Source organism: Equus przewalskii, chromosome 3, assembly GCF_037783145.1.
Source record: "Equus przewalskii isolate Varuska chromosome 3, EquPr2, whole genome shotgun sequence".
Lineage (NCBI taxonomy): Eukaryota > Metazoa > Chordata > Mammalia > Perissodactyla > Equidae > Equus > Equus przewalskii.
The window spans coordinates 107,699,045-107,714,118 of NC_091833.1; the positions used below are offsets into that span (position 1 = coordinate 107,699,045).

The 15,074-nt window shown below is 38.6% G+C and overlaps 1 protein-coding gene across 2 annotated transcripts in view; it reads left to right on the forward strand.

The window, feature by feature from the left end:
- The first annotated feature begins 680 nt into the window (after positions 1-680).
- Positions 681-15,074, forward strand: part of FBXL5 (F-box and leucine rich repeat protein 5) — a 43,596-nt gene continuing 29,202 nt past the window's right edge. The window contains exons 1-5 of one of the 2 annotated variants that reach the window (XM_070613217.1): positions 1,059-1,507; positions 7,572-7,662; positions 8,959-9,174; positions 11,294-11,389; positions 13,184-13,370. In XM_070613217.1, coding sequence (XP_070469318.1) covers positions 7,660-7,662; positions 8,959-9,174; positions 11,294-11,389; positions 13,184-13,370 — 502 coding nt within the window. In that variant the 5' untranslated portion in view covers positions 1,059-1,507; positions 7,572-7,659. Of the gene's footprint in view, positions 901-1,058; positions 1,508-7,571; positions 7,663-8,958; positions 9,175-11,293; positions 11,390-13,183; positions 13,371-15,074 lie in introns of those variants that run through there. The other variant, XM_070613216.1, reaches the window with a different exon arrangement.

Sequence of the window (15,074 nt, forward strand, 5' to 3'; positions counted from 1 at the left end):
AAAATGGAGGGATGTGTACCAAAGTTCTTTCCGGCACTTAACCTTCGCGTGCCCCGCCCCCCCCAACACCGCTCTTCAGACATCCCTGACGTGGCATCCCCGTGCTTGAGGTGCATGCCCACCTCCTTGATACCCAGGGACTTCTTCCCTCCTTGGAGTCTCCAGAATTCCTCCTACCCGCCCGGGAGATGCGTGATCTCCGCCCTGCCCCTGAACGGCCGGCCGAGGCCGCCCGTGTCCTGCCCTGTCACGCGTCACCGATTTTCCTGTGGGTCGCAAGATCTTGGAGCCACCAGTCATGGTTCATTCAGTCCTTGGGGCCTTTGCCCAGCGGGCGTGGAGGTCGAATGCAGTAGCCGCGAGGAGCAGGGAGGCAAAGGGCGACTCCGGAGGGCCCGGGCCGCGGCCATTGTGCTGGTCTGTCACGGCCTCAAGGCCTGGTGGGCGTAGCGGCAACCGAAGAAGCGCTGAGAGCGCCCCTAAAGCGACACCCCTCCCCTCAGACAGTGTGTTTTACGTTGGGGAACAGTGAAAAGACTTGGCTTCTTTTTGCGGCAGGCGAAAAGGTCAAGGAATGAAGAGCGAAGGCGGGAGGTGGAAGCGCGAGCCTCCGCCGCGCGCCCAGTCACGTGGGCCACGGGGACCGCATGGCGGCGGCCCGCGCGCCCCCGCCTCCCGGCCGGTCGGGCAGCCCGGGCGCGCGCGCCGACGGGGCGGGCGCATGCGCAGGGGGGCGCGCCGCCTCTGCCCCGCGGCGAGGGTGTCTATGGAGAGGCGGCGGCCGCGGCTGCTGAGGCGGAGGCTGAGGCAGCGGCGATGGCGCCCTTCCCTGAAGAAGTGGACGTCTTCACCGCCCCACACTGGCGGATGAAGCAGCTGGTGGGGCTCTACTGCGACAAGGTAACGGCGTGCGGGGCCTCTTGCTCTGGGCAGCGCAGGCGGAGAGGAGAGCGGGCCGGGTCCCTGGCGGCCTGGCCTGCGCCGCGCCCGCAGCCCCCGGGGCCGCGCCGCGCGAATTGCCGCCTGCGCAGCTGTCAGCGCGGCGCTCGCTGCCCCGCGTCTTCCCGGGGAGCCCGGTCCCCGCCCGGCTGGCGCCTCAGATGTGCCCTCGGGGCTCGCGGCGCGGCCCTTGCCCGGCTGCGTCCTCCTGGCCGAGGGCCTGGCCGCCCCCCGCCCTCGGGGCCGGCTCCCCGCGGCCGCGCCGGGCCTCCCGCCCCTGCCTCCTTCGGGAGAGGCCCCCCTCCGCTCCCCACCGACCTCGGGGACCCCGGGTCTGCCACCTGCGGGGGTTTCCCTTCCGCCTGGGGCAGGCCGTTTCTGCGGTTGTCCCCCGCCTCCCATCACCACCGCCCCCGGCCTGTTTGGGGGCTCCCCGAGTCTCTGCAGACCCCTTCCATCCTTCTGAACCTCTGGCTCAATGCCTGGCCCATCGGGCCGCTGCTCCCAACTACCCCCGGCTCGTTTCGTGCCCCAGCTTTTCACTGCTTCGATTTGGAAGAAAACCCAGGTTACTCGGCTTGGGAACTGGAGAACTCTCACTCTTCATTTGTGGTTCTCTCTTTCTTCGCAACTTTGATTGTCCCGAGCATTTACTCGATGTAGATTTTGTTATAAGACAGCTATTCTCTGTTGGAATTCTTTACGTGGCCTCGAATAAGAGGGGCCTCGGAAAAAGTTAAACAGTGAGAACCTTTTCGGACTCTGAATTGGTGCAGCCTAAGCTGAAAAAGCACTTTTGTGGAAATAGTTGAGAGCCTTTTGCTAATGATTTTAAAGTAATATTAAGATTCCAAATTTTTGTCGATGTATTATGTTGGGAAAAGTCCACATGTGGATATCCTGGAAGCTTCAGGCAACTGTGTTTTGTGTAGAAATAAACCAAATAAAAGACCTTTAAACAACTATTGTTTAAGCATAGAAATCAACTTTTATGAATTTTCAGAATTGACATAGCATTAAGCAGAACCACTGTTGAGAGAGAAAGTTCTCGCAGCCCAGTGAGGTGGTGGGAGGGTGCACAGTGTGTTCACTGCTAGGCCACGCTCAAAACCAACGATTTAAAACGCACCCACAGTCATCCTTTCTCTCCTTCCATTTTGAAAATTTAAAAGTGCCTGATTCAGATGTAGCTTTAAAGACCAGGACAGTCTAGGACAGTGGTTCTCAACCTTTGCTCTCTAGAATCACCTTGAGAGCTGTTAGAATCCTGATGTTCAAATCACTAAAATCCGGATCTCTGATGGTGGGACCCAGGCATCAAGTATAATTTAAAGCTCCCGGGGTGAGTCCAGTGTGCAGCCAAGGGTGAGAACCACTTACCCAGGAGAAGCATAACGAATGTTAGTTAAGCTGTTTAACCCGGAATTTTTGCGTTAGCTTATTGTAGTGTTTTGACCTCCTCTGGCTTTCCAACTGTTATTCTGACAGTATCCTTTAATTGCATGAAAGAAAAAAATGAAGAGGTTTTTTCCTTTCTCCAAATCGAAAAGGGAAAGTTAGTGAGGACTAATGGAGTCTGACGTCTTCCCTGCAGTGTAGACCGGGGAACGGTAGTCTCTGGGTTACCTGAAATTGTTATGGAAATTTTTGTGCAGGTGTACGTTTTCCTAGGGGGTTTGTGGCTTTCATCAGATTTCTGAATAATGTGTGACTCTCCCCAATAGTTAAGAATCACAACTTTAGTTATGTACTAGACTAACCAGCCTTATTTTAAAGTTTTGAAGAGGTCAGTCACTAATTTTATGTCTTTACCTGGTGATTGAGAACATTAGAACAGATTTTGGAAATACATTGCTGTTTTTAAAAACAATACCTGAGTTAATAAGATTCTTTTCAGTAGTTAAATGTTCCCTCTTGCAAGAACTAAGAAAACATTTTCTATTTGACATAGCATAAGTCAAAATGATCACTAATTCTGATTTAATTAGATGTAGTTAATGAGATTGTTGTTTATGTTCATCAAGAAGAAGATTAAAAGTCCAATTTTCTGAACTGTGAATCAGAGACCAAGGTGATTTAGGGGAAAAAAACCTGCATAGAAGTTCTACATCCAGATTTCTTCTTGATGCTAATAGCTAATGGAAATCTCTCATAGGACGTCCTTTGGGAGCTAGAGTGGAAAAATAAGTATTTTATGATGAATGAGTAGTTTTAAAGGACTAGTTATTTTTATTTATTTGTTATCTCAAGCTTTGCCTTCACCATCTTTTGATTGTATAGACCAGGGTATCCAACCCAAACAGCGTACCGTAAAACTTTACAGAATGAAGACTAGTTTTTATACTCAAACTAAAAAGATACAGAGCCGGTTAGTTCACTGTATTCTAAATGTTGACTCTGAATGCCCAGTAATTATGAAGAAGTCAGTTTTATTTCCAATATCAAACTTTTCAAGTACACCATATTTTAGAAGCATCCATTTATTTACTAGCATTAGCTCAGTCATTTATATTCTTAGACTAGTTTACTTAGAATAATTTATTCTGAAGTTATGTGCCATTTTATTTATTTATTTATTTATTTATTTATTTTGAGGAAGATTAGCCCTTTGAGCTAACATCTGCTGCCAATCCTCCTCTTTTTGCTGGGGAAGACTTGCCCAGAGCTCACATCCATGCCCATCTTCCTCTTGAAGTTGTGTGCCATTTTAAATATTGCTGTATAATACCTAGTTAATACTTTGTTCATGAATTTCCTCTTACATTTATAAAAGGTTTTTATGGAAAGGTTTTTCACTGTTTTCCAGACAACAGTCCTTTGATGTACGTAAAGGCAGGGGTATCTGTTTTATAGCTGGAGACCTGTAGGCGTAGATTAGCTACACCAAGTTCACATAAACAGTGATAGATCCAGATGGAAACTCAAATCAGGGTCATGATTCTTAGTTTAATTTTCTTTATGTGAAACTGGAGTAGTTTCTGAAAAATTTTTTTGGTAACAGTCTTTGACGAAATCTTTTTGCTAATCCACTGATCTTCCAAATTGGGATGATTTTAGTGAACATTGGCATCAGGTGACATCCTTTTCCAGTTTACTCCAGTTCTTCAGTTGTTCCTCTAATCCTCAAAATTTAACAGTTCTGCCAGTGAGCGTGGAGTTTGTAGTACCTTGAGTTGGCGATGTGAGATGTGGTTCCTATTCTTAAGGAGTTTACAGTCTAGCATTTGTGCTAGGATGAAAATCCAAATACTATATAGTGGGAGCCAAGGGAGGTAGATGGTCAGCTCTGTATTGAAGTGTCAGGAATGGTCTTATAGTCTCTTAGAACGGATTTCTGAGAACTGAGTGAGTGGTGGTGGTTGTAAGGATGTGCATAGTACAGAGATTCCTGGACTTGTACATAAGCCAGTTATAAAAAATTCAAATGATGGAAGCTTTATGGAGTGCCCAAGTTTTTCAAATCAGTGTATTAAAAGTGCTATTCACTTTATGATTTTATAAAAGAAGGATTTTTTATGATCAAAGCCCTAGAAAGGAAATAATCTCAGAAAAATTCGAATAGATTATTTTAAAAAAATTGAATGAATACAGTTTTATGAAGAATTCATTTAGTTCTCCTTATTTTTCTATTTCTGTTCATACCTGTAAAAACTGACTGGCGTTGGAAAGGCTGATTTATTGGAGAGAAGATTGAGTTGAGAACTAGGAGAGGAAGGAAAAGTGAATTTAGTGAGTTCTTACTACATGCTTACATTGTTTCTTTTAATCCTCACAAAAGCCCTGTGAGACAAGTGTTATCCCTCATTTAAAGATGAGGAAGCAGACTTCATGGTGAAGTAACTTACCCAACTCACTCAACTAGCAATTAGGGGAGCCTGAATGTTAATTTTAGGGTTTTTCCCCCTTCTGAAGCCCATGTTTTTTGCATTACCTTACTGGTTCTGCTACTTATTACTAGCTATATGATTTTATGCAAAACGTTTGACCTGTGGATGATAGTTTTTTCTTTCTGTAAAGTTAGTTTGACCAGATAGTTAATAAGGTTTCTTCATTGAGTATAAATCACCCTTGATTAAATGAAAGTGTTGACTGGCCAAGTAGATAAAAAGTAAAAAGTTATTTGGGATAATAGTGTTTGGGTTTTTGTTATGCTATTTTTCATGTCTGTTTTTGAACTTAACCTCTGGTCTTTAAATGACACACGATTTTTCGAATCAGTCTGAGGCCAGGTTGTAAGATTTTAGATTGTAGAGTGTGTGAGAAAGAAAGTCAGTTATGAATTCTTTTAAAATATGGGAAATACCATGTTACTGGTTGTTACTATTCGTTGATTATGTGTATCCTGTTCTACATAGGTTCCTTATTGAATTTGCCAGACATTAGAGTATACAAGTTTATAGGTCACTTAGGAACCTTTATATCCTACTGTAGAAGTGTTTTTTCAAAGTGTGTCCTGTCACCCTTTAGTGGGTTATGTAATCAATTTTGTGGACCAGAAACAGCATTAAAAAAATGAATGGAAAAGTAAATATTAGAGTACATCACAGGTTAGAGAGGGAAATATTGTTTCCTGAAATTTGTTTGAAGTGTTTGTGGTGTGTGCAGTGGTTATATTTCTGGTTAAATAACTGGTTAAATTTCATATTAAAGGTCATGGTTAATCATGTTTGGAGAACACTTGTTTAGAGCAGCATTTCTCAACCACAGCACTATTGACATTTTGGGCCAGATGATTTTTTGTTATGGGGCCTGTCCCGTGCATTGTAGGACGTTTAGCTGGATCCCTGGCTTTTCCCCACCAGGTGTTGGCAGTGCTTTTGCAGTGGTGACAACCAAAAATGTCTCCAGGCCTTGCCCATTAGTTCCTGGGGAGCAAAATCAACCCCTGGTGAGAACTGTTGCTTTAGAGCAAGCCTTCTTCCTGACAGTTTACTGTGTTGGATCTGGAAAGATAGTTTTATGCTTGGAACTAACATTGTATCTTGTGGAAAGTACATAGGTTTTAGAGTCATAGAGACTTGTTCTCTGTTTTGTTGTCTACTAGTTGTGTGGATTTTTATTTTCTCTGAGCCTCAGGTTTTTCACCTGTAAAATGGGAATTATAATATGTCCTTCCTAGGATTGTTAAGAATTAAGTAATATCTAAAAATAATTAGTATAGTACCTAGTACATTATAGGTCTCAGTATGTCCCAGATATTATTTGTGTCTAGGTTTATTTTTTTCTCTATCAAGTCTGTGTGTTTGAGTAACTTTGCAGAGGCAAACAAAATTTTAAAAAATAATTCATATAAACAGATTTTTAAAAAGTTAAATTGTATATGCTCTGGTTGTTCTTTTAAGTGCTGAATTTACTGACTTTAGGTACCAGGTTAAAAATAATTGCCCTTTGCAAATGGAGAAACACGGACTTGGGTAGTGTAAAGACTTGTAATGATAGTTTTTTTGGGCTAAATATAGAAATAATGGAAAAGCCTAAGTAGGGCTTAAATATGTTATATTCTGTGTTCTTTAAATATATTAACTTATTAAAAATCATCATAAGAACCCTATGATGTAGTTAATATTATTAGTCATATTTTACAGATGAAGAAACTGAGGTACAGGGCAGTTGAGTGACCTGCTGGTAGAGATGGAGTCACACCTAAACAGTCTGGCTCCAGAGTCTGCACTTTTAACTACTATGCTGGATTGAGTCTGTGTATATTGTTGAGTTCTTTTATATATCTACTTTGGTTTCTCAATCTGTAGCGTGAACCTGGTCTTTACCTTAGTTTGTTATTAAATCTGAAAAGTTTTCTAATAGTTCAGTGAGAATGTGTGCAAAATTTCTTTTAACATGTTATTTTCTTAACTCCTGTGAGGGCATTGTCTACTTTTTTGCTATGCTTTGGTTTTTAAAAATTTTTACAACCATTATTAATGCTATTTTTTTGATTTACCTCTTATTTCTACTAAGACTCATTTTTATTTTTAAATAAGATGACACATGATAGTATTTGCTGAGATTAGCCACCAGTGAATTTTGTTATCTTGCGTGACATGTCTTAGGATGAAATCTATAACATTGGTTTAACTAAATCTGTCTTGCCTGTATGGCTCAGGAGCTAAGAATGGTTTTTACATTTTTAAATAGTTGGGAAAAATCAAGAGAATAATATTTTATGATATGTGAAAATTACCTGAAATTCAAATTTCATTGTCTGTAAATAAAGTTTCATTGGAATACAGCCATGTTCATTTGTATGACTACTTTTGTGCTACAATCAGTTGAATTAAATGGCAGCTCTATACAGTATGCCCCAAAACTTAAAATATTTGCTGTCTGGCCCTTTATAGAAAAAGTTGCAAACCCCTATTCTAGGTAATGTACTTATTTTTTGTTGTTACTGTGCATTGTCTTATTTTCCTTCACTAGAATGTAACCTCTGTAAAGGCAGAGGTGTCTTGTTTACTGATGTATCCCAAGTACCAGAAACAGTGCCTGGCTCTTAATAGCTGCTCATTAAATATGTGAATAGAGTAAAAAAATGCATGAATTTATAAAAATAAATGATTAGTTTTCAAAATGGTAATAGCTAATGTTTGTTAAGCACTACTTTTTAATCTCACAGCAACCATTTAATCTCACAGGTGTTATTATTATTCTCATTCAACACCAAGAAGAAACTAAGACTTGGAGGGAGAAAAGGAATTTACCCAGGATTACACAGTTAAATAAATGGTAGTACTGGAATCTGATCCTAGAGAATCTGACTCTAGGTCTGGTTTTCTATAAATGACCCTTAATACCTAATCCATATTGCCTTTACAGAAGATACTTAGTTAATTCTGTTATGTGTGGTGAAATAGTTTTGCATAGTAATTTGTTTGTCATCTTTCCTGATGCTTTGTCATGAGCCCCCTATTCCTGTTGAGAACAGGCAATCAAGACAGCTTAGACACTGCTCGGCTCTATTTTAGGAATACTAGATCAGACTTTACAAAGCAAGTCTAGGAAGTATGATGTTAGTAGCTTCTCCTCCATTTACTGTTTTTAACCTAAAATCGGATTTTTCTTTTTAAAATGAATTTTGAAACTGGAATTGATATACTAAAACTAGGTTTAATATGGCAGTGGAGGTAATGGAAGGTTTGAATATTAGTTTGAACTTTAACTTGAATCAAGTTTCTTGATAATATGTATCCTTTAAACACGAGAATTTTAGTTTACCATTAAATGTAAATATTAAAATTACATGAGATTAGTCATTTTCTCTTGTTGAATAGTAGGATTAAAATGGCAGTGTATATATTCCTTTATATTTTCATCGATTGGTTTCCTTCCTTCAAGTGCATTTACTTTTTTATCCCTGATAGACTAGATTTTCACATTATACTATTGCAATGCCTCCGCCCCAGAAAAGTGCATGATTTCTTAAATAAGCTAAGTGTTTATCCCAGTTTTCTTAAAAAAAAGAAAAAAACAGTTCCCCTAAAGTTATTTAATAATGTTCTAATAGCTCAATATTTTATAATTATTTTGTGAACAAAGCAGATTCATCTTGCTGTTAAAGTTTAAACAAACTGTAATAGAATATTTTTGAATTTTTTACATTGTAAAAGTAGTACAGTAGCATAAAGACATTTAGAAGAAAGAAAAAACCACGTACATTATCCTAACACAACTATTTCAGTGTTTACATATAACTTTATGGAGTATCTATATGTATAGAGTAATACAATTTTAGATTTGGAGGGAATCTGGTCTTATCCCTTTTATTTAAGGAAACTGATTTGTTGGTGCATGATCATTTTTCTATATCGCTAAGCCCTTCAGAATGTAAACCAACATCTTCCTGGCCCAGTGCACTTTTTGTTATACTATTATAACTTGTTTATGAATTTCCTTTATTTGTACTTTAAGTGTAAGGGAGGTGTTTTGCTGTTTACAAAACTAAATGGGGATGCATTTGAGTATTTCTTATTGGTGCGTATTTACATGTATTTATTATGCCTTTCTTTTTAAATTTTTATTCAGCTTTCTAAAACCAACTTTTCCAACAACAGTGATTTCCGTGCTCTTCTGCAGTCTCTCTATGCTACTTTTAAGGAGTTCAAAATGCATGAGCAAATTGAAAATGAATACATTATTGGTTTGCTTCAGCAACGCAGCCAGACTATTTATAATGTACATTCTGACAATAAACTCTCTGAGATGCTTAGCCTCTTTGAAAAAGGACTGAAGAATGTTAAGGTGAGTTGCAAAAATGGGTGTTTATCATAACTTCTGTCATCTTCTGGTATGTCATTGGCAAAACTTGTTAGCATTTTATAGTAAATGATGTTATGTTAAACAAATAAATTATTCTGACGCTTGTTAAAGACAATAAGGAAGACTTTATTCAAGGGATTACTGCGGTGGGTTTTTGCACTAGGGAAGAGAGATTAGGATGAACTCTGAATACAACAAGGACAAGTAGGGATTTATACCCAAGGAGCAGGCTATGGGGGTCAGGAAAATTACTAAGAGGAAACATCAAGGCTAGGGAGGATCTTGCTAAGCTGACTCAAGAGGATTTTTGCTGAAGGCAGACCAGGGTGATAAGATATTGAGGGTGGATAGATATCGAGGATGATCAGGTGTCAAGGGTGGGAGGATTTTCAATAAGCTGACTCAGGGTGATTTTTGCTAAAACTGGGCTAAGTGGGCCAACCACAGAGCTCAAGGTCAGGGCCTAGTTGAGAAGAGGGCTCAGTGAAGCCTGACTCAGGTTTGATGAGAATCTTTATCAGTTACCTATGTATTACTGTATATAAAATTTTATAATGAATGCTACTCCCTAAATCTTAAAATTGTTTTTTGTAAGTTGAAATTTTAATTACCATAAAACTTTTACTTTCTGATTATGGGGTATTTGAAATTTGATTTTCACTTGTCCACCTTCTGGATTAAGTTGGTGAAGCATAGACTTAAGTTGCAAGCAATTCTGTCAAACCACCATGCACCTTTCAGTTCTAGATTTGTGTTCTAGAAAGACTGTTCTGCAGCAGGGAAGAGGATGGATTGAAGGGAAAGAAAAGACTCGAGCAGGAAGACCTTTAAAAATAAAATATTCTAATAGTCTCTGGAAGAATACACAGTAGCTACTTGGTGGGGAGGTGGGAGGTTGGGTAGGGGTAGGGTTCTGGGTAGTGATGGAAGGCAGATTTGCTTTTTATTGAACACTCTTGTACTCTTTGAATGTACTGCCTATTCAATAAAATGATTAACTTCTGAACTAAAGTAATGACTAGTGGAGATACAGGGGAGGGGACAGACTTAAGAATTATGGAGGACATAAAATTGATAGAATGTGGTACTTGCATATAAAGCGAGGAGGAAAGGAGAAAGAGAAAGGAAATGAGAATGAGAATTGAGCCTGACTTTCCAGGGAATATGGAAAAGGCTTGGAGAATAAGAAGACCCATTATTTGCAGGTTGGGTTTGAACTGCTCTGGCAATCCAGGTAGGCATTTATTAGTAGGAGGAGGCCTTGGTGGGTTTCAAGGTCAGAAGAATAATTTGGTTTGGAAAAGCAAATTTGATTATTATTAGTTTGTAACTGGAAATAGAAGCCACTTGGGTATGCTTAGGGAAAATGTGTGAAATCCTAAGTGAATAGGATATTGGGTAGAATATTGGGAAGCAGTTGAATAAATTAGTTCCAAAAGGGGGACAGTAGAGAGCACTCAGCAGGGGTAAAATATTCCAACATATTTTAAGTTTCATTATTTTGTAAATTTTCCACATGTTTTAAGTTGGGAGGGCTGATACAGAAATGATAAGGTACAGGGAGATGTGATCTTAGTTCACATGAGGGAGAACTTTTTAACCCAGAATTAGAATGATTTACTTCAAGATGTAGTGAGCTCCTTGTCTTTAGAAATGCGTATGGTCCTCTGTAGTGTGGTGTAACAGGTATTCTGAATTGTTTAGTGGAGGATACACTGCATGACCTTAAAGGGATTCTGTAATAAGATAGTCCAGTAGGCTCTTGTGGACTGTTGGGAGATCTATAAGAAAATGGACACACAGAAATGATGAATATATACATTAGAAATCAGCAGAAGTTTTGAGTAAGTACTTGCTATTTTTAGACTTTTTATGACATTTTTGAAAAGAAATATGACATCACATTACTAGGAATTCAAGGTTCCCTTAAAAGATGTCTTAAGGACATCTTTTTTACTTAGAAAAGTGCACAGACCACTTTCTATTCGTCAGTCTGTTTTTTTCCTGAGGTTTTAATGTTGCATTTTAAACTGTCTTCCTAGGATCAGTTACAAAATAAATAAGCAAAACTTTTATAGAATACAATTTTTTTGGTTTCCAGAATGAATATGAACAGTTAAATTATGCGAAACAGCTGAAAGAGAGGTTGGAGGCTTTTACAAGAGATTTTCTTCCTCACATGAAAGAGGAAGAGGAGGTAAGCATAATTGTGATTTTGATTTATAAAATTTAAAAAATGTTATTTTGCCTCTGATTCTTCAAAATAATACACAGGAAGATAAGCCTTGAGTTCATTTTAGGAAATGAAGAATAACCCAAGGAGAAAAAGCATTAATTCTGTTCTCTCAGAGAGGTGGTTGCTTATCATTGAATGAATGATTTAATTCATTTACTTGGCAAATATTTATTTTCTTATTATGTAGATGGAACTGTATTGAATGTTAATAACTTTTTATGCCACCCTAATGTCTTTTCAGAACCCTTAATTTGTCTTTAAACAAATTAATGTTTTCTATTTTCATAAGTTTAAAGAATTTTTAGTACTATTTTTTTTAGTGGCAGATTTTAATAATTAAATAGTGGTGTTAAACTTTTCTGTCTTATGCCTAGTACACATGTTTTAGGATACCACAGAATGGATGAGCAAAACGTTTTCCCATTCTCTTCTTTCTCTAAAATGGGCTGAATATCAGGGTAAGGAATAGAGAAAATATTTGGTAAGAGACTGGATTATTTTTCAGCTGTAAATCAGTTATTATAGTGATTCTTAACTATGGCTTCACCTTATAATCAGATTGGTATTTTAAAAAAAACAACCTACCTTTAAGTCCTTTCCTCACCAATTAAATCAGGTAGGAGATATTCACATGGGTATGTTTTAAAGCCTCCCCAAGTCCTTGTAATACGCAGCCATCATTGAAACTACTGAGTTACTAGAGCAGTGTTTCTTTTTTTTTTTTTTTTTTTAAGATTTTATTTTTTCCTTTTTCTCCCCAAAGCCCCCCTGGTACATAGTTGTATATTCTTCGTTGTGGGTCCTTCTAGTTGTGGCATGTGGGACGCTGCCTCAGCGTGGTTTGATGAGCAGTGCCATGTCCGCGCCCAGGATTCGAACCAACGAAACACTGGGCCGCCTGCAGCGGAGCGCGCGAACTTAACCACTCGGCCACGGGGCCAGCCCCAGCAGTGTTTCTTAACCTTTGATGCACATCAGAATTATCTGTGGAGCCAAAAAAGAAAAAAAAGGCAAAAAAGGCCTTGGGTCCACTTCTTTTTTTTTTTAAAGATTTTGTTTTTTTCCTTTTTCTCCCCACAGCCCCCCAGTACATAGTTGTATAGTTTTAGCTCTGGGTCCTTCTAGTTGTGGCATGTGGTAAGCTGCCTCAGCATGGCTTGATGTTGGCATCCAGGATCTGAACCAGTGAAATCCTGGGCTGCTGAAGTGGAGCGTGCGAACTTAGCCACTTGGCCATGGGGCTGGCCCCTGGCTCCACTTCTCAAGATTCTAATTCTATAAATTGGAGGTTGAGACCGAAGATCTATTTCGAAGAAGAAATCTCATAGATAATATTGAATAGTCTCAGGAGAGCTCTGACTTTTATGGTTCTGGTACACTGGGTGCCATTCTCATATGATTTAGAGACCCTGTTTGGGTAGAGTCAGTTACTGTGGTAGCAGAGGCAGTTAAGTGACCTGAATGTCTATAGGAGAGTGATTTAAGAGAGTTTAACAAGCTCTGTACCGGAAGAGCTTCAGGTTATGATGCTTTTAAATTGTTCAGAGATTGACTTACTAGCCGGAGAAGTCATAGAGAGAAGGATCTTTTTTGTGATATTCTTCTCTATAATTTTTGGATAAACTAAGTTGGTGGTAACTAAAATTTTTATCTCTTTGTAATATGTAGTCATAATACTACACTTGAGCCATTAATAATTTAAAAGATGTAAAATAAAATTAAGCATCTTCCTTATGAATATTTTGTTTAATTTAGGTTTTTCAGCCCATGTTAATGGAATATTTTACCTATGAAGAGCTTAAGGATATTAAGAAGAAAGTGATTGCACAACACTGTTCTCAGAAGGATACTGCAGAACTTCTTAGAGGTCTTAGTATATGGAATCAAGCTGAAGAGCGACAGAAGTTTTTTAAATATTCTGTGGATGAAAAGTCAGATAAAGGTGAGATTCATATGTTTAGATAGTGAACGATTTATTAGTCATTTCCAAAGCCATTTGCTTCTTGTTGATATGAACTTTAGATTTTGTTTGAGGAATAATTTAAGCCATGTATTTTGAAGTATAAATTTAGTTGAAGTCAGTAGTTTCTATCTTAGAATTTGGTCTTGTTTAGGATGGTTTAACATTTTGTAAACTTGAGACACATGCAATATAGTGCTGTTTAAAGGAATTTATATACATAATAATAATGATATTGATAATGATAATCATTGCAGTTATTATTTTGGTCAATCAAAATTATTGAAAACTACCATATGCAGAGCACTTTTGCAGTATCATCCAACTGTCTGAGCTCCATTGCCCGTAGTGCTTGCTTTTATCCTTATTTTTTCATCAATTTTCAAAATCAGTTATGCTTATAGTTTTATCTCCATCCTTTCCCATGTGTCATTCTCTTAGCGTATATCCAGTAATACACAGGGGAGTGAGTATGAGAGGCATAGTTTTTATACATACAGTTACTTTGAAAACAAACGAGAAATGTAGATAAAATATCTCCTTTTTTTCTTAATAGACTACTTCCTCATTTTTATTCTTATCTTCAATACCTTTGCATTTTAAAACATCGTTAAAGAAAATTGGCATCCTTAGGCTAGCAAAAATTCTTTTGCTGCTTTTAGATACTCAGTAGCAATGACTTTCCTATTAAAATAGCTTAAAATTCTTTGAAATTGGTCCTTTTCTCTTATTTTTTTTAACAAAGTAGGTGAGGTGCATGTTGAAACAGAAATGTCTTTATAGGTTAAACTATAATTAAACCCATAAAGCTTGTGTGCTTCACTCTGAAATGCAGCTTGTGTCTTAGACACCAAGCTAAGACCTGTTTTGTCTGTTTTAATTGTAATTATAACATGGGATTTAAAAGCATCACACTTATTACATTTCGTTTTCCCACTCCTTCAGAGCAAATTACAGCTGTAGTATGTTTCAAATATTTGCCATTTAAAAAGGGTTAGGTTAAAGTAATTTGATCGTAGCATTTCTATATTTAAGTTGCTTTGTGGAGACAACAGACATACAAAGTACTCAAATTCTTCATAGTACTTTAATGATAAATCTTTTTTTTTTCTCTTGGTGAGGAAGATTGTCCCTGAGCTAACATCTCCCTTGCCAGTCCTCCTCTTTTTGCTTGAGGGAGATCGTTGCTGAGCTAACATCTGTGCCAGTCTTCCTCTCTTTTGTATGTGGGATGCATGGCTTGATGAGCAGTATGTAGGTCTGCACCCAGAATCTGAACCTGTGACCCCTGGTCCACCAAAGCAGAGCATGTGAACTTAACTGCTACACTGCCGGCCAGCCCCACCTTTTACATTTTATATTCTTTATTGTACACCTCATTTACCATTTTCTTTCATAAAATTGTCACTGAAGTAGTACATTACAGGAAATTGGACATCCAGTGACTACTTTCTACAGTAGTTGCTGACAAAAATTCCTAATAAATGTTTACCAGCATTAAAAGTATTTACATTATACTGTCAGTTGGCTCATAAAAAGTATAAGTAAGTTAGGGCGCCTATAAATTAAAGAAGTCAGATTTCACAGACTTCTTATATGAAATGTGAAAATCAAAGAGGGAGCACAAGGAAGATACTAACAGGAGTCATAATACATGAATGGAAAATGTGAGATTTGCATATGTCA